The 20,717-nt window shown below is 33.6% G+C and overlaps 2 protein-coding genes across 2 annotated transcripts; one reads left to right on the top strand and one right to left on the bottom strand.

Annotated features, from left to right (window-relative positions):
- Positions 1-1,100: 1,100 nt before the first annotated feature.
- Positions 1,101-7,507, top strand: SWI2 (switch 2). Its single transcript, XM_047302858.2, has 8 exons — positions 1,101-1,611; positions 2,203-2,309; positions 2,972-3,884; positions 4,631-4,878; positions 5,209-5,335; positions 5,412-5,687; positions 5,783-6,020; positions 6,896-7,507. Exons 1-8 carry the CDS (start codon positions 1,240-1,242, stop codon positions 7,204-7,206), a joined length of 2,592 nt encoding a protein of 863 aa, XP_047158814.1. The 5' UTR covers positions 1,101-1,239; the 3' UTR covers positions 7,207-7,507.
- A 1,273-nt stretch (positions 7,508-8,780) lies between these two features.
- Positions 8,781-18,899, bottom strand: LOC124829364 (Prefoldin chaperone subunit family protein). Its single transcript, XM_047302859.2, has 11 exons — positions 18,634-18,899; positions 18,232-18,291; positions 17,981-18,148; positions 15,563-15,629; positions 14,071-14,279; positions 13,871-13,975; positions 13,734-13,767; positions 13,543-13,640; positions 9,323-9,364; positions 9,152-9,229; positions 8,781-9,002 (listed from the first exon to the last, which is right to left on the bottom strand). Exons 1-11 carry the CDS (start codon positions 18,838-18,840, stop codon positions 8,946-8,948), a joined length of 1,125 nt encoding a protein of 374 aa, XP_047158815.2. The 5' UTR covers positions 18,841-18,899; the 3' UTR covers positions 8,781-8,945.
- Positions 18,900-20,717: the final 1,818 nt, after the last annotated feature.

Here is a 20,717-nt window from a genome sequence, read left to right as displayed (position 1 = left end):
TAATACTTGAAAACTAGAAGTGGATAAACTCAGACTAATCATGATTGACTAGGGATACTAGGAGTGGTTAAACTCAGATTAGTCAAGATTGACTAGGGGAACTATGAGTGGTTTAGAATACTCAGACTAGTCAGGATAAGAGTTATTGAGAGAGACTGAATATAGCTCAAGTTGAGTTAACCAGTATAAAAAAACATTTGTGTTATCATTTTCTTTGTTTGAAATGTTTTCTTAAAACGCTTTACTAAAAACACAATCGTCAAACGCCTATAGCAGACCATCTAACCCTTGTTATAATTGTTTTGCAAAAAAGTTTTTGAAAAACATTATTCAATCCTCCCACCTCTTTTCTAGTATTTTCCCTGTATTTAATTGTATGTACAAAATCTCAATGCAAGACAATTATTATCATGTGGCTTAACCACACTCAATCCAACAATGAAGGAAGTTGAGAGGAAAGAAATTGTCAAATTACTTGAAGCAGACACGATCTATCCCATCTCTAATTGTCTTCGAGTAAGCCCTACGCAAAAAAAAGGTATAACAGTAATTTAATTACAATGAGAACAATGAGTTAATACCTTCTAAAACTTTCACTGGGTGGATAATGTGCATATACTACAGAAAAACAATAAGGCAACAAGAAAATATCATTTTCCATTTTCCTTTATGGATCAAATGCTATAAAGATTAATTGAACAATATAAATTAGGTTAGGCTGGTGTGTTGGGTCTAAATCTGATCCATCCGAACTAGCAAGTCTATTTTTTGGTACCATTTTTCACTCACTTTGTTGTGGTATTTTTCTTTTTTTAGAAATAGAACTAATTTCTAAAATAATTATTCTAACTTTTTTAAGTGAGACAATATAATCATTTATATGATTTTTTTTTCATTTCATTATCCATATTCTATTATAAGAAAGGAAAACACAAAAATTATTTTCTAACTTATTTTTATTTCATTGATAAATATTAAAAATAATAACTTTTTAATCATTTGATATTATTAATTTATTTTTTACTTATTTATTTTTCTATATCTCTAGTTATTTTACGTTTTTATCCCATAATTTCTATATACGGCATTCTCTTATCACCCCTGCCAGAAAATCGAAATTGGGATGAAAAATGACTTTGGCGGTTAACAATTGCATTTCTGAAAAAGAAAGATTTTGTGATCAAAATTCAAAATTGTGCGCAGACACAGCAACAGAATCAGGAACAAAACATCGAATCAATGTCACTGCAGGCTCTGAAGGAGACTCTGCAACCTTGTTCAACCCAAAAACCCTCTTCCTCTTCTGCAATTACCCAAACACAGCGCAATCCAATTCTTCGTGACTACGATTCCCTCTTCCCAATCCACAGAAAACCTCCAAAATCATCTCTTTCGGACCAGCTTCGCCGCCTTAACGACTCACTATCCCCATTACACTCCAAAACCCTACAACAAGAAGAAAAAAAAGAGGAACTACTAGAAGAAGAAGAAGAACCTGAGATAGAGAGACCCAAATTCGCTTCAGTTAAATTGCCACAGTTTCAATTTGATCACACTGGACCCTTTGAGCCTCTCCTCCTGTCTTCGCATGGAGAATTTCCGGTGGTTCAGGTCGTTAATTTCTCTTTCTCACTAGTTAGATTCAGTGAGTTCAGAATTAACCTTTGGATGAGATCTGACTACTCATATCAACGGTCTGATCTTCATTCAGTGGTGTCGATTTATGATTGTGTGAATGTGAATGCCTGTATTTTTTTCCTCTAGTTATGGTCATCATAATGATTGTGTTTTCTTAAGATAACTTGATATTGATAGGAAGTATCCACTGACTTACGTTGGAGAACCTGACTCGTCATCTTTGGTAAAGCCTTCTCTTTTGATTAGGGACCATGCTTAAGTTGATGGCTCAATATAGTAACACTTGGACCAATGAGTGTTGGTATTAATTGTATTATGTACAGGAAAAATAGATATCATTTGAAAATGAAAAATTAAATGATATATTCATTAATAGATTGCACAATGGTTGTGAATTTATTGAATGATGTAGCTTTTATGGAAATTATTGTGTGGTTAGCACAATGCTCTATTAACATAAGTTTAGGTTCTATATGGAATGATTTGGAACTTTTATAGATGGTGTAAGTGCTGAAATTTGAAACAAGACTGAATGTTGTTGTGAGCTGTTATTTGCTGTTTCAGGTTCCTGCATCTATAAACTGTAGACTGCTTGAGCATCAAAGAGAGGGTGTGAGGTTTTTGTATGGTTTGTACAAGAACAATCATGGAGGCATACTTGGAGATGACATGTGAGTTGCAAATTATATCCTCTTCCTTTTGCTCTCTGGTCCCTCTTGGCCTGTGGTGTCTTTATGCCTTCTAGATGTTTTTTTTTTGGGAACTCACGTATACATGTGTATATTTCGGTTATATGAAGTTGTATGTATCTTCAACAAATCAGTATGTTCTGTAATACTCAATCTGAAGCACATGACCTTTATTTTTATCCAATTTTGAAAATTCTAGTGTACAGAGACCCCTCCTCTCCTCCCCCAAATACCCTAATGGAACAGAACCCTGTCCTACAAACCATGGTACATACTATTAGCGCAAAATCATTTTACCCCCTTGGCACGCAGTGCTTTGTCATTAAACCCTTAAAGTTTTATTTTTGTCTCTTAACCCCCTTGGTTTTTTATTTTAAGTGAAATGTTCCATTTTGGATCAACTGCTTCTTTTAAAATTTTGATGACATTTTAATAGTGAGAAAATTTTCTATTTTATTTCTTAGGCATTTTCAGCCGTTTAAACCTTCATGTTCATATTTCTATTGAGAAAACTGCAAACTGCATCTTCTGTTGATATTTTATTATATTTTTGTTTTTGTGAATTTATTTCATTTCATCACAATTTTAGCTATAAATAATTACTATGTTGAAGTTCATTTTTGAGATATTGAAATTTGAAACAGGGGTCTTGGGAAGACAATTCAAGCAATAGCATTTCTTGCTGCTGTCTTTGGTAAAGAAAATTCTACCCTAAATGAAAACCAGCTAGAGAAAAGAGAACCTGCATTAATAATATGCCCAACATCTGTTATCCACAACTGGGAGAGTGAATTCTCTAAGTGGTCTAACTTCAGTGTTTCCATTTATCATGGTGCAAACCGGGATTTGATATTTGATAAATTGGAAGCAAATGGAGTAGAGATACTTATTACCAGTTTTGACACATACAGGATTCATGGAAGTTTGTTGTCAGATGTCAAATGGAATGTCATGATTGTCGATGAGGCTCATCGACTTAAGAATGAGAAATCAAAACTCTATAAAGCATGTTTACAAATTAAAACCCTTAGACGGTATGGTCTCACTGGGACTATAATGCAAAATAAGATAATGGAACTGTTCAATCTCTTCAACTGGGTTTCACCTGGATCCCTTGGAACACGGGAACACTTTCGTGACTTCTATGATGAACCCCTAAAGCATGGCCAGAGGTCAACTGCTCCTGATAGGTTTGTCCAAATTGCTAATAAGAGAAAACAACACCTCGTGGAAGTTCTTCATAAATATATGTTGAGAAGGACAAAGGAAGAGACCATTGGGCATCTTATGATGGGTAAGGAAGATAACATTGTATTTTGTGCAATGAGTGATGTGCAAAAACGTATTTACAGGAGAATGTTACAGCTTCCTGACATTCAATGCCTTATAAATAAGAACTTGCCATGTAGTTGTGGTAGCCCTCTCACTCAAGTTGAATGTTGCAAGAGGATAGTACCAGATGGAGTTATTTGGCCTTACTTGCATAGAGATAACCCAGATGGTTGTGATTCATGCCCCTTTTGCCTTGTCCTTCCGTGCCTTGTCAAGCTCCAACAGGTGAATTCAGATCTATGAAATTTCTCTCTAGTTTTTATTATACTGTCCTTGCAAAATATATTAATAAGAACATTGTTCATAGCTCTGGACATCTGTTGCAATTTGTAGGAGAGTCTGCTTTGTAATTGTAGGAAAACATTTATTATGATTGAACTCTATTTGTAAGAGAATGTGTTTGTTATCTATAAAGATAAAAGTAGATGATCTGATGATGACTAAGATATGAAATGAATATTTAATTTTAGAAGGATATGGTTTACAATAAATTTAGATCTTGAAAGTGAACCTAAAGCATTACACGATGGTGGATGTTGCTCATTATTTAAACCTCCATACTGCTAGGTTTACATGGACTGTGTTACATTGCATTATTACAAAAAATAGTTTCCTTTTACCTTTTGCATATAGGTAGGTAGTTGATGACCATTCTAGAGCTGTTTTATCAGGATTCTCTATTTTTGACATTCTTATATTGAACGAGATCTACATGTTCTGTGGAGAAATTAATTTATCTGAGAGTTTCAGGATTTTATAGGAGAAAGAACTTGTCAATGAACCAAGGATTTATGATTTTAATAGTCAATTTCATAAATACTTTTGTTGTGAGATTAAGGCACAATTGTACAAGGCCTTAGAATTCACACTGTATTTAAATGTTTCTTCCATGAAAAAACCTGTTTTTGATTATGATCAGTATGCATCATTACATTATTTTGATCTTACTTGTGTACGTATCTTTTTGCTAGATAAGCAATCACCTTGAGCTCATCAAACCAAACCCCAAAGATGACCCTGAGAAACAAAGTAAAGATGCAGAGTTTGCTGCTGCTGTCTTTGGCCCTGATATCGATTTAGTGGGTGGGAAAACACAAAATGAAAGTTTCATGGGTCTAAGTGATGTGAAACATTGTGGCAAAATGCGAGCACTTGAGAAGCTATTGTTCTCATGGTTTTCACAGGGTGACAAAGTTCTTTTGTTTAGCTATTCTGTAAGGTGAACGAGAAATATACCCTTCAGATCATGTTTGATAATTTTCTGGTTGCCTGTTTAGTTAGGACGAATTTTGTACAGTGGTGATTCGAATTCAGGTTGTTTTACTCAAATTTATGCCTTTTTAGGTTCTGCTTTCAAACCTTAAATGCATAAATCTAGGTATTGTGGTAGTTGTGTTGTATTGCCTTTATGCCCTAGTGGTGGCTTTCAGGCTTTGGATGACCAAAGCACTGAATTTTGCTGGCATTGGGTAACTTCTCTCTGTATGCCTTGTTTTCTTCTGAAACAAATATTTTTTTCTGCTGTTTAAGTTTGAGCTACTTTGTCCAGGATGCTGGACATACTGGAGAAATTTCTTATTCGAAAAGGCTACTGTTTCTCAAGACTTGATGGGTCCACTCCGACTAATTTACGCCAATCCCTGGTTGATGATTTCAACTCAAGTCCAAGCAAACAAGTATATCTCGAACCTAATAGTTTCTTAAGCATTTTCCTAATTCACTTTTGTGATTGGGCGCTCGTTTATATTCTAGGTATTCCTGATATCAACTCGTGCTGGTGGGCTTGGATTGAACCTTGTCAGTGCAAACCGTGTTGTAATATTTGACCCTAACTGGAACCCTGCTCAAGACTTACAGGCTCAGGACAGGTCCTTTCGATTTGGACAGAAGCGGCATGTCGTGGTGTTCCGTCTTCTTGCAGCTGGTTCACTTGAAGAACTTGTTTATTCACGTCAGGTGTATAAGCAGCAGCTCTCGAACATTGCTGTCTCTGGAAAGATGGAAAAACGATATTTTGAAGGTGTCCAGGTACCAAATTATATAATTTTGGTATTACTATTTTCATTTGTTTCGTAATATTATTTTTAAATAATTCTTACTAATTAATACTTATTTCCTTGCAGGACTGCAAAGAATTTCAAGGAGAGCTATTTGGTATTTCCAATTTATTCCGAGATTTGTCAGATAAGCTGTTTACCAGTGAGATCATTGAATTGCATAAAGAACATGGATATGAATCGGAACAACTGGAAGAAGTAAATCTGTCAGAACAACGAGGTTCATCGGTATCAGAGTCAGAAACCAGATTATGTCATAAGTCTGCTGGGGCTGCAACAAGCAAACCAGATCTTGAAGGCCTTGGTATGTTTCATATATCTTGAATCTCATCCACTTCGAAATTCCTTTTCTTCTATAATAAAGATATTTTGCAACGAGAAAAAGATATTGGTGAAATGACATTTACTGGCAGTCATTTTTGTTGGGTGATCATTACAGATACATAAACATAAAGTAAAACAAACTGTTTCATTGGCATTTTATGAAATTTTATAATTTCTCTCACTGTCTTGTCAAAATTGGATTCAACATTCTCAGCCGGTTGAATCCTTGCTTTATGGTGGCCAGTTGAAATGAGAGTGAGTTTTCCATATAGCTTCCGTACTCATCGTTCTTCATTAATTTGGGAAATGACGTAGTGAGTTTTCCATATAGCATGTTTGGTAATGATTAATTTTTAAAATGTTTATACGTTTATTCAATCAGTTTTTTTTTTTTTGTTTACAACCTCAGTATTCTTTTTTTGTTGTATCTAAGCAAAACTAAGTTATCTTTGTTAGACATTGATTGTGTTAAGGATATGATTTGATTATGTTATGTGATTTGGTTACATTTAATAGGAAGATATGATTTGATAAGGAAATATTTATCTAATACTGTTTATTATTAGATATTGATTTTGTTCTTTATTATCGTATCTCTTCATTATAAAAGTACTCGTGTCTATACGACACAAAATTCATTATATTCCAACATGATATCAAAGTAGTATTGTCCTCCTTGATCTGTTGTTTTGTCTCTAATCCTTTCAATTTTCTTAAAACCATTTTCAGTAACTTTTACTCAATCAAAACATATTGTAATTATAATACTGTAACAATAACCTATTATACATATAATTGATTAGTAGAATAACTAATGTGTAACTATTTCAAACACCTTAATTTTTGGGTTTCTAGGCATAGTATATACTCATCGCAATGAAGACATTGTCAACTTTGGACCTGGGATTCAAGGGAAAATAAATGCCAACCCATCAAATGATAGCTTAGTCAAGCCAAGCACCTCTTTGGACCATCAAAGAAAAAGACCAGAAAAAAGGAAAGTTCCTTTGATTGATGATAGGAAGAGAACCCAATATAAGCTCCTTGCTCAGTCTATGGGCATGGAAGAGCTTGCTTTTAGCAAATGGTTATTATCAGCGACTCCACTTGAGAGAGAAAAAGTGCTTCTTGACTACAAGAAGAAAAAGAAGATGCCTAATGGTTGAAGGATTGTTCTTATGGATGGCAAAAGGTCTTCCATGTATCACTCACAGTACCAAAACAATTATTGTGTAAATATTTGTAGATGGGGATGTATAGTCATATATTTTCTTTTTACAACTTGAATATGTTAAATGTAGCTTGTGTAGGTGATTTCTAGACTTACATTTAATGAATCTTTATCGTGATCTTCTCCCTCTCATTATCGTGTTCATAGTTGTAATTTGACATTTTTGTATTATTTGCTTCATATACACTAGTGAACACATTTTCTTCTGAAATGAATGAATGTACTCTTTTATGCTGTGTTTGGTAAACAAATTTAAAATTTTAGATAATTTAAAGCATTTGAATTTTTAACTATTTAGATTTAAATGTTATTTTCTTGTTTTCATAAACTAATTTATTAATTTCTATTCCACGCACAAAAATTAAATATATATATATATATATATATATATATATATATATATATATATATTAAAACAATAAAATATATTGTAATATTTTACAAAAGGGTACTGCTAATTTTAATGTATTTAGTAATTTTTGGTAATTCAAACAAATATAAATATTAGTACATTTTACGTTAATAGATAAAGAGAAGAAAAATAAAGATGAAAAGAAAAGAGAGAAGGAAAAAAAGAAGGGAGACATGAGAAAAGACAACAATCGCAATTCTTAATTTTGTAATCTATAATGCACTACATCGCTTCTCGCCAACATCATTACCCTTCATTTTGAAATGTTCTTATTAGTTACCTACCAGAATTTTTAAATGGTATCTGAATGTGCTAAAACTAAGTTACTCAAAATTAGTTATTCAGAAAATAACTACATGAATTTCATTAAGAAAAGTAAACTAGGTTGGCTAAGCAGTAAGATTAATGAAAAAGTAAAATTAACTTGAATGTTTGCTACTCTAGATATTAAAAAAAAGCTGAAGAAAACAACGATATTAATATATACTAACGACAAAGTAGGAAAATGAAAGGTTTTCATTGTTGATTAAAGCTGGATTAAGAACATTTTTTATTCTTACTGGCCTATTAATTGCAAAGGGTTTCTAAGGAATAATGTACCAAATGTATAGAACAGAGGCTTCAGAATATTTCAATGATAATAATTGCAATAACAAATACATAAAATCTAATGCATAATTTCAGACGTAAGTGAACATAAGAGAGATAAATCAGTTATAAAAGTCTATTTGAACCATGATCTTTGTATAATAAAAATGTCAAATTCCATATTTCTTCCACTTTTTTCCTTTGCCAAGAAGAACATTAAAGCATTTTTTTACTTGTTTCAAAAAAAAAAATCTGCTTCATAAACTGTGTTTAACATTTTAGAGAATCTGTTCCTTCAGAAACATTTATTTCTAAAAAAATACTGTCCCTTGAGGAATTGAACAAAAAACAGAAGAAAGAAGATGAAATAACATCTCACTAACAGTTTCTATATCTTGGTCTTTAAAACACTTGGAAACCATTTTGAAACTTAAATAGATTTCAGATGAAAATATAATTGTGAACATGCTTTAGAAAACAAATTTTAAAACGAAAAAAAAAAGTGAGAAGAGAATCAAACAGGTCCTATATTTTTCATTACTCGAAAGTCAAATCATTTTATCCCCATTTTACTCTTTCTCTTTCTACTTTTGACCTCAAGCAGCACATCCTAGAATCGTGGATGCTACACCATTACATCGCCAAATACAAAAATTCCAACCTTCTCTTTTTAGTTATCTTCTTTGCATTTTGAATCTGGAAACTGGTTTTGAAGATTGAGAACCAGAACCCTGTGTTGTAGGTCAAATTGGTAATTAGCATAGATAGATTTAAGCTAATGATGAAACTGCAAAATATCATGTATAACAACCATGCTTATAAAATATTTTCATCTATAGGCAATAGTACAACATATATATAATCAGAAAATTACATCTACCTGTGATGAAGCAGAACTTTGTTCTCTTGAAGATCTTTCTATATTCTCAGCATGCTCTATAATAGAGCCAGGAAAAGCCTGCAGAAAATTTTTATTCGAAAAAATTATTGCCTGCGCTTGTCACATGGAATTAAGACTAATGAGTTCAAAAACTACGATGTGTAAACATACCTTGCGACTGTCAAATGATCTTTGTGCAGATTGGTGTGGAACCTGTAAAGGGAATAATTGTATGCATGTTAAGGATCATTTCTCCTGAAATGCTGTAAGGTAAAAGCATCTGCATAATTTTCCATCAAGTTTTTCGTAATATTTTTAAATAGCTGTTTAAGAATACTGTTCAAAGCATGGTTATCAAACTCTCGAGTTAACTCATACGAGTTTACATTCCAGGACATGGCTTCCGAGTTAACTTGGAAGTAAACTCGTTTTCTGTGTAAACTCGGTATAATCAACTGTGAAATCGATAGGATCGTGTAAAATCGCGAGTTTGGAGCGATTCTGCGAGCTTAAAAGGGAGAAAAATTTTTAAAAAACGAGGTCGTTTGGGGTATAGGGTTTCATGACCTGATTGTCACTATCTTTCACGCCCCTTGTCTCTCTCCATGGTCATTGTCATCGTCTCGCCTCCTTAATGAAATGCATCAAAATTAATGACCATAATCCAAGTATTTATGTTTTATAATATTTATTTTTATGAACAATATATCTATAAATTTTATTTATTAAAGTTATATAATTTTGTAGACTTATTTGAATTAAGATATTATTTATATAATATTTTTTTCATCTGAAGTAAACTCTTCCGAGTTTACGAGTCGAGTTTACGAGTCGAGTTTACGAGTCGAGTTTACGAGTCGAGTTTACGAGTCGAGTTTACGAGTCGAGTTTACGAGTCGAGTTTACGAGTCGAGTTTACGAGTCGAGTTTACGAGTCGAGTTTACGAGTCGAGTTTACGAGTCGAGTTTACGAGTCGAGTTTACGAGTCGAGTTTACGAGTCGAGTTTACGAGTCGAGTTTACGAGTCGAGTTTACGAGTCGAGTTTACGAGTCGAGTTTACGAGTCGAGTTTACGAGTCGAGTTTACGAGTCGAGTTTACGAGTCGAGTTTACTCAACTCTCACGAGCTTACTCAACTCTCACGAGCTTACATAAACTTTCGAGTTTGATAACCTTGGTTCAAAGCACTAGATACAACCTTATTCTAAGTCGAACATCGTTGACTAAATTTAAAATATAAAAATTTCAGTCTTCATTTCCTGAACCATAGCTTTCTCATTAAAGCTTTTAAAATGAAACCTAAGTACCCTACAATTAGATAACATCCTTGACCCTTTCAGAGCTCTGTTATATAATTTAGACTATGGTTAAAACAAAAGTTTACACAGCAGAATAATTGCAGATTTGTAATGGATCTGGATCCTCTACTGTTCACAATAATCAGGAGAATCATATTTAATAAATCTAAACCATTTATTGTGTTTATTATTAAGTCTAACGGTTAGTATAAAAACCAAATAAAAAAATAATGGAAAACATAAATGCCTAATTTAATGGGGTAATGGGTGGTTAGTTTTTATGTCAATCCTTTATATCAAGTAGAAAATAGCTAAAATATATTTGACATGATTCTCCTGGAGAGGATCCAAGTCCATTTCTAACCTTGAAAAAATGTGATGCTGTGTATAACCATGTGGAGCTGGCTCATAAGGAAGATGGGAATTTAGGGATACTAAGAGGTACTCTGGTATGTATTAACTAAGAAAAGAGAACAATAAAACCTCAATAGTGATGGGTTTATAGGGATGGTTTATTAGGAAGAGATTATATATATATATGAGTTTAACCCACATAAGGGATTGAAACTAATTTTAACCCAAAACTTTGAAGCATTAAATTTATGGGTCTTTTCTCTTATATGGTGTTTAACTTTGTCATCTCTTATATTGTGTTTAACTCAAATTTGGATTATACCCAACAAATACAGTTAAAGGCAAGCTGAAGAATAATAAATATGCACGTTGCTTCCCTGTTAGGCAATTAAAGGTTTACGTGAGAAGGGGTAAAAAAGGGATGAAATAAGTAGTGGGAGACGGTGGTTAGTTGGTTAGAAGAGAGAGGGAATATAAATAACAAACAGATTAAGGAGAGAGGGTATCGAATATTATTTTGGGAATTGAGACTGGACCTCTTGGCCAGTGGAGGAAGGGAGGCTTCCTTGGGGAAGAGATAGACACATGTATTCATCTTTTTCTACACATTACAGAGGAAATAGAAATACAGATACATGCATATTCCTTTATACTGTTGAGTGTGTGTATTTTTGCTACTGTTCGGTTCATTGTATAAAGGAACCTAACAGATTTGGTCCGACCTGCCGGATCAGTTTCGGAGAGGAGAAGAAGGAGAGGTAGCGAAGAAGCATGGAGGGGCGAATGGGGGCGATGGAGGCGACAATGGAGGAATTGAAGGCAGAGGTGAGGGCGATGACTCTCGCTTTTCAACGAACCTCAGGAAGACGTTCCAGGAACCATGATCGGAGCTCCGCAGGGAGCCGCGACTCCGTCAATGCTGACCGTGAACGAAGATCACTAGAGAGTTCGGAGGATGAGTCGGAAGAGGATGGAGGAGATGTGCAACGAAGTTGGATGAAACGTGTTGAACTTCCAACGTTCGAAGGAACGGACCCCATGGGCTGGATAGCGAAGGCCAAAAAATTCTTTCATATCCAGAACGTGACAGAGAGGGAGAAAATGAAGCTGGTATATATCTATATGGAGGGAGGCGCTAGTTATTGGTTCCGTTTTTGGCGGAAGAAGACTAGACACCCAACTTGGAGCATGTTCACTGCCGCTCTAACACGGAGGTTTGGAGGCTTAAACAGGGGCTCTATTTACGAAAAATTGGCTGCCGTGCGACAAAGGGGAAATGTCGACGAATATATACAAGAGTTTGAAGTACTGGTGGCGCAAGCAACCGGAGTGAATGAGGAACAACTTTTGGGATACTTCTTCGCTGGGCTGCAAGAAGGATTAAGAAATCTGGTGAGGCCGCATGACCCACGCGATCTGTTGACGGCAATGGAGCGAGCACGCGACGTCGAGCAAGCGAGTTCTGTATCGCGAGGTAACAGCGGAATGGGAGGAAAAGGAGGGGTGACCTGGGGAAAGTATTCCTCGAGCTCAGGATTAAACAGGGTACTCGAAACATACTTACGCTGTTTTAGCTCAGAACAACCTAAAAGTTGGAGTTTGGTGTTACCTTGGGCAGAATATTGGTACAATACCAGTTATCAAGGGGCATCTAAGTGCACACCCTTTGAAACTGTTTATGGCAAACTTCCCCCCACACTCACACGATTCATCCCTGGGGAAACAATGGTAGAAGCAGTAGCCCAAGATTTGCAGACACGAGATGAGGCTTTACAGCAACTGAAATATCATCTGGCCAGGGCCCAAGCCCAGATGACACACTTTGCCAATAAGAAGAGGGTGGAGGCCAAAATCAAGGTAGGGGATTGGGTATTTTTAAAAATCAGACCTCATAGGCAAACATCTATGCCAACAAGACTCCATCCGAAGCTATATGCACGATATTATGGTCCTTTCCGCGTGGAGCAGCAAATAGGCCCAGTCGCCTTTCAGCTACAGCTACCAGAAACAGCAAAAATACATCCTATTTTCCATGTGTCCCAGTTGAAGTTAGCTATTGGAACACATTCAGTTGAAGGCACCCTCCCAACTGAATTGCAGGATGACAACCCACGATATACTCCAATGAAGGTGTTACAGCGAAGGAACCAGCAAAATCAGGGGAAGGAGATACCCCAAGTCCTCATACAGTGGCAGGAGAATGATATTGAAGGTGCTACTTGGGAGGAGGAGCACTATATCAAACAGCAGTTTCCTAACTTCAACCTTGAGGACAAGGTTGATAATGAGGGGGAGGGTAATGTTAGGCAATTAAAGGTTTACGTGAGAAGGGGTAAAAAAGGGATGAAATAAGTAGTGGGAGACGGTGGTTAGTTGGTTAGAAGAGAGAGGGAATATAAATAACAAACAGATTAAGGAGAGAGGGTATCGAATATTATTTTGGGAATTGAGACTGGACCTCTTGGCCAGTGAAGGAAGGGAGGCTTCCTTGGGGAAGAGATAGACACCTGTATTCATCTTTTTCTACACATTACAGAGGAAATAGAAATACAGATACATGCATATTCCTTTATACTGTTGAGTGTGTGTATTTTTGCTACTGTTCGGTTCCTTGTATAAAGGAACCTAACATTCCCACTAAAAAATAGACATTAGTCTGTTATCTCAGAGCAAAGAAAGGCAGTATTTCCATTTGATTCCAAAGCAGTAGAAAACATTTCATCACAAGAGCATCATACCTCAGTTTTTGATGTGATAGTTGATTGAGCTGGTTTTTCTTTAGAACCAAAAGGAATCTTTTCACTAGGATAAATGGATTCTACAAGTTTTTCCCTCTCTGATAGTTCAGAAACAATGGAAAGATTAATTTCAAAATGGATGCCAAACAGCTGACACAAAGGAAATGAGATGCAAGTTATTAAGGACTAACCTCTGACTGTAGATTGCACTCCCAGGCTAGCAAACTGCATTTTTAAAATTAGAATGCAAAAGCATGATCCTTCAGCTGATGAGTTTACATAGCATAATAAACTTTAATGCTGAACTACAATAAAGATGGTATCTTACATTTAACTGATCGGTTATATCTTCTTTACGATGTTGCTTTTCTGGAAGCTCAGCTCTTTTAGCTTTATCATTAGTCTGACCCAGTGGTGCACTTTGACGAAATTCCTGTTTGAACAGTCATAGAAAATGAGTTGAGACATCAAAGTCCATTGTTGACAAGATTTCTAAGACAAAATTCAACAAAGTAATAAAAATATTACTTTTGAATTTTGGAGATTGTTATCAATATGTCCTTGATAAGACATCTCATCATCATCACCAGTACTTTCATCATTTTCATCACTCTGATTCCCACTTTCTGCAGCAAGCTCTTCTTTCTCAAGTTCATCCATTATTGCCAGCATACGTTCATATTCCCCATCATTAGGTGTAGCATTTCCCAAATGAGGAGCATCTTGCTGCAGTTTACCTGGCAAAGAATATTAACATTTCCATAAATAATTATTTCAAAATTGCCATCATATTTACAAGTATGCTCATTGGTTGGTTCATATTTCTAAACCAATACAAAATAAAGTTTGAACAGAATAGGCATGATCTAAAACACACGTAAACATCAGGAACTGTTAAGCTCAGAAAAAATAGCAGGAAAAACTGTGATTATGCAGACTGTATCAGAATTCAGATATAATTTTGAAAACTAATTCAATCCAATTCAAAACAAAATTATATATGCAGGTGCATAATTTTATTTACAAAACTATGTCACATCGTATTTGAATAAGTGGATATTCATAAAATTACTATATCAATTTATTTTCTCCAAGGTCTTATTATCTAAATTATATCCTATTATTATAATTTCCTAATACAGTTACCAATTCAGAATCGGTTTGAGATGTACTTTTTGTCTTTTTAATTATTATATAACATTAGTATTTGATATTGCTGAATTTAACAAAGTCGCAAAAATAAATTAAAACTAAAACAATTGATTTTGTTTGTAACTAAAATCCTAAGTTTTTTTAGTAGCGAAATAAAATGAGATATAATGATTTTAAAGTTGTAGCATTTAGCTTATGAGATGAGATTTTCTTTACTTCAAATTAACTTTTTATCAGAGTTATTGCGTACGTCTAGGTTTATTTACTTCCTACAAGAGTAAAGCAAACAAAAAAAAATCGATTTAATCCAAACATCTTTTGACTAGTACTCAGAAAGTGAAAGAAACAATGAAACAAAGCATAGGAGTAGTACTCAACATTACAGGAGAATATACAAAACTGATTTCATATATAAAAAGTATTTGAATAAACATTAGTATTTGAAAGCCAATAGCTTGGACATAAGTGTGAGAAATGGAAAACAAACTCTGCAATTTGTTTATCATAAAATTGAAAACAAAAATACAGAGTTTAAGCTAAATGATAAAAAATTTCAAGTCTTTCAAGCAAATCCAAACAAAATATCTGCATACCCATCAAAATAATAAATCATAAATGCTACTGCCAACAAATCGTAGAAGAATGTAAAAATCAAAGTAAAGCAGAAATGAAATTTGATTTGCCAGAGGATGGCAGGTACTGTTATATGTATAATCTTAATAAATATAGAATATTAGACAAAAGAGTTCAATTTATAAAGACATTCAAGCCTTCTCTCTACCAGTTTCCACTTATGATGAACTTTAACTATCATCTTATATCAACCTTAAATATTGGAAAAAAAAATATATGTAAGGCTAGAACATGCCTGATTCGGATTCCCCTTCAATAGAGTCTTCCTCCACATAATCTTCCCTTATCTCCACGAGACCCTCCTGTGCCATATTAAACCACAACAGCAATTCATTATTTATACACACGTCAAAATATTAATATCAACTGCTAACAAAAGCATACAAACACAAAAAGAGAATATCATAAAAAAATGTAGCATAGTGTGATGGTAGAATAAAACACCTATATATTGTTCTAAGTATAAAAATAAGCACATCCTGTGTAATCAGGAATATCTAGATTATACATGTATTATTAGATATCTTTTTATTTATTCTCATATCATATCTTTGTCATTAGAGGATATTAAATCTCCTCTATTCATTGTATAGATTCCTTTTCCTCAATATAAATAAAGTGCTCGTGCTGTCTCATAAACACATGGTTTCAGCTCAATGTTTCTCTCTTCCCTAGTGTTTAACAACACCCTAATTTGGATTATTGGTTCAATGAAAAAATGTTATGTTAGAATTTATGATTGACAGATTAACAATTAATGAGCAATTCCCAATACCTCTTAGAACAGTAAAGCGGAAGCGTACCTAAAGGATTAGACATTGAGAACAATTAATAAGTAATCTGAATTAGTCTTTGATCTTCCTTCTCTAGAGCACCTTAGGTTCCCTTTGTATTTTCTCACCTCATGGGGATAGAGAAAAAGGAATAGGAATGATATGATGTGCTCAGAGATGGAACCCCATTGGAAGGTATGAACCCCATTGGAAATAAGTGAATACTTAAGACTGGGATTCCAATGGTAATATGGAGAGGTATAAAGTTTGTCTTTTGATGAAGGACTATACTCAAAAGGAAAGGGTTTGTATGTTGATGACATTCATAAAGGTTTTAGAGTGAAGGATAGTAAATTATGGGATTCTTCAATTGCTAAGGGAGACGAATTTAGTCTCAATCAATGCCCAAAAGGAAATGTAGAAATTCAAGAAATGTAGAAGATTCCCCATGTTTCAGCTATAGAGGGTTTGATGTATGTCCAAGTATGTACACATCCGGATATAACATACATAGTTGGGGTTTTAGGCACATATTTAAGCAATTTATGAATGGATATTTGGAAAGCAGCCAATAAAGTTATGAGATTTTTTCAAGAGAACAAAGGTTTATAAGCTCACGTATATAGGGTCAGACCAGTAAGAGATCATCAAGTATTCTGACAATTTGTAGGATGCAAAGATAGTTTAAGATCCATTCAGGTTACATTTTCATGCTAGCTGGTGGTGTCTTACGACTTTATCCACTATGTCTGTAGAATTTGTAGCATCCTATGAGGCATCAAATCAAGGTATATGGTTGATTTTTGTCACAAGGCTACGTATTATGAAAGGAATTGAAAGACCATTCAGGTTTTACTATGACATCAAAATCAGTTGTTAAAGAAAGAGTATAGAGTGGATGGATTTCCATAGAACACTTAGGGACAAACTCATTAATGATATATCCTCTTAATAAGGTTATTACACCTAAGGTTTTTCGTGAGCATATTGTTTATATAGGTGTTTTACAATTTGAGGAATCTTTGATTCAGTGGGAGCTAGTCACTTTGGTATGTTTGTGTTAATTGTTAGAATTTATGATTGACAAATTAACAATTAATGAGCAATAAACCCTTAAAATGAGCAATTCCCAATACCCTTAGAAGAGTAAAGCAAAAGTGTACATGAAGGATTAGACATTGGGAACAATTAATAAGTAACCTGAATTGGTCTTTGATTTTCCTTCTCTAGGGCACCTTCGGTTCCATTTTCTCTCCCGATGGGGATAGAGATAAAGGAATAGGAATGATACGACGTGTTCACATTTGGGGACCATGACCCTTTAAGTAACCTCTGTCGGTTACTTTTCTTTAGTTTCAATAATTATAATTTGGTCCCTTCAACAAATTAAAATTATTGTTGGTCTTTACACATTATACTTTTCATGACAAATATATCTTTAGCTATATTTATTTAATCAAATGACTTTATAAAGTTGGCTAATAAAATATATTGGCCCTAACACATTTAATAATTGTTATATATATATATATATAAATGACCCAAATTGCTAACATGTTAAACTTCTAATATCCATAATATATGATATGCTTGGGAAAACAACTTGACTAAGCACTTATCATGGAAGAACTCAATATAGAAGCATTTAAACAAGCACTTATAGGAGAAAGAAACTATCATTGTAAATTGTTACTTCCTTCTCTTGCAAGTTCAGGTGCTTAAACATAAATTTATCCTACCATGGTCTAAATGGCTAAAACAACCAAACCACAACCTATTTCTAAAACAGAACACAGATGTCACCGTCAAAATTGCCTAAACACAAGTCAAATTCAACTTATCATCAGAGTGAAGAACAAAACAAAGAAGTGAACCCTCACCGCTACTTGAGAAGCTGTGGCATTGAAAAACGAAGCCTCTGCTTCAAGGTCCTTGATATTAGCCTCAAGCGAATCAACCTGCGAATCCATGGACTTCCCTCTTCGCTGCAAAATCTCAACTGTTTGCTTCGAAGTTCTCTCTGCATAATACCCTTCTCCCAAAAGAACCTAACAACCAAAACAAAACAAAACCTTTCACCACTGAGAAAACGCACATTCATTCAAAGAATGGAAAGGGGAAAGACACGTACCAGGAACTCGTTGGTATGAATCAAACGACCAGGGAAGAACGCTGCTTTTCCAAACGGAACCTAAGAACCCCATTAGTTTGAAACGGTTTAACGAAAGAACGCGAAAAGGGTGAAATTAACGATAAGTACTAAACTCAATACAATACTTCAGGATTATTAGATATTCTTCAAACAGAATTAAAGTTATATCTCGATAAAATGTCGAATAAAAAACATGCATTAAAAGATTGAACAAATTATGGAGATAAAACATCAATTCTAAAGATAACTCCAAAAACAGTACCTAAAGTTTTATGCTTTTACTCACCCTTCCTCCTAAATTTATATAATAAAAAAAAAACACCTGAGATGTCACGGATTACATATTATTTCCCGGTGAAAAAGAATTTGTTTATTGATTACCATAATGTCGTGGGAGAGTTCTTCTGGCAGTTTGTGGACAAGGTTGACGAGGTTGTTGTTGTCGGCGATGAAACCTCGTACCCTATCGAGCTCACCGCGGTTGTCGGCAATGGCGTCTTCGACGCGCTTCGCCGCCTTCTGCGCCTCCTCCACTGGGAACAGGGATGCCAGTGAAGTCACAGTCCCTTTCTTCACTGATTCTTCCATATTCCTCTCTCTCACTGTTCTTGGTTTTGTTGATTTGATTATTTTTGCTTCTCACGTCAAAATGTGAAGGAATTCATATGCTTCTGTTTATTTATATATTATGGTATTAGATTTTTTACATTTTTTAATATAAATTACGTAACCACAAGCTATTGCCATCGAGTGTTAGTATTTTTTAAATATTTTTATAAATTATTTAAATTTTAAAAATAATAATTAAAAGGTTAAAATAAAAAATAAAAAATGTATATATAATTATAGATATAGTTATAGATAAAATAAATTTTAGTTATTAAAATAAAAAGTATTACGCAATATTGTGCAAATATTTTTTATTATGAATTATTATTTAAATTTAAAAAATAATTATTAAAATATTAAAAAATAAATAATTTTTTTATTTATGAGGGTAATTACTTAAATATATTAAAATGGTAAACTGAATAATAGATTTTTATTATGAATAATTATTTAAACTTAAGAATTAATTATTAAAATTAAAATTTAAAAATAAAAAGATACTAAAAAAATGTATTTTTGATTTATTCATGGTTATAGATATAGATAATAACCTTTAAAAAGAATGATATAAAATATAGAACAATATCTATATATTAGTAATTTTAGGCAGAAAAGTTGCATATTTATATTTGGAGAGCCGTAAAGTAGTAAATAAGAGATTCATTTTTATTTATTAAGAAATTGCTTAAATAAAAATTATAATGTTAAAAAATTAATTAATTAATAGATAAAATTGCGTAATAAAATATAATATTAAAGGTAATTTAAAAACATATATATTTCCTTTATTTAACATCATATAATAATAATAAATAATAATAAGAATAATAATATACCTGAATAATTAAGTAAAATTTATAAATACATATATAATTTAAATTTATTAGTGAGAGAGAATTCTCTTCATTTTAATAATGTAAGATCAACTGCTTACTTCTAAGATTATAACACTCATTTTCAATATAACAAAAAATATGATCTTCAAAGGTACGATCATCAAACTAGTATTCTTTGATTGAATGATTCTCGAAAAATAAATTCAATTAGCGTTTTTCAAAAGGCAAAGCTCTCGCTCAAATGTTTTTAAAACATTGTATGCTCTTAAACTTTGATAAATACTCATAAGACTAGAAAACAGACAAAGAAAACAAGTGAACATGTCACCATGGTTCAAGTCAACTCAACCATGCCAACTTAGAGAAATTAACATAAAATTAAATCAAAAGAAGGTAAAATAACTCTCCTTCTCAACATGTGCCTTCATCTTTGGTTGATAGCTATAATATATTTCTTTTGAATATACAAATGTTGTTTGAGAAAAGTTAAAGATTTGTGAAAATAGGCTTCAGTTCAATTTTGGATGTATTTATTTCATTGTATGTATCTTTGTTTTAGCATTTTAGTTGCATTCAAAGAAAAAAAAAAACTGGTTTCAAGTACTAGTACAAACATATACATAGATGTCGTTAGGATCTGTTAAAAATATTAAATCTTTTATCTTTCAATTAGTTTGTTAATATTTATTATTTGTATTTTGGGCTTAGCCCATATTTTTTCTATTATAAATAGAGAACTCTATGTGTGTTTAACACAAGGGGAGATTAATCTCATATATAATTTTCACTATGTTTAACATGGTATCAGAGCAGGTTTTCTGATCTCTTCCGGTGGTCTTTGTTGTCTGCCGGCGGCCGACCGTCATGGTCGCCGGCAGCCCCTAAAAATATCCAGAATCAGAGACAAGTCTCCTAGAAACTACTGCCTCCTCTGAATGACCGGACCGAAACCACTGCCTCCTCTGAATGACCGGACCTCCCTCTCTCTGTTTAGACCTTCCAGAGCAGTCATTGCTGGCA

Source organism: Vigna umbellata, chromosome 6 (assembly GCF_029865625.1).
Source record: "Vigna umbellata cultivar VRB3 chromosome 6, Vumbellata_1.0, whole genome shotgun sequence".
Lineage (NCBI taxonomy): Eukaryota > Viridiplantae > Streptophyta > Magnoliopsida > Fabales > Fabaceae > Vigna > Vigna umbellata.
This window is presented reverse-complemented; position numbering and strand designations above follow the sequence as displayed.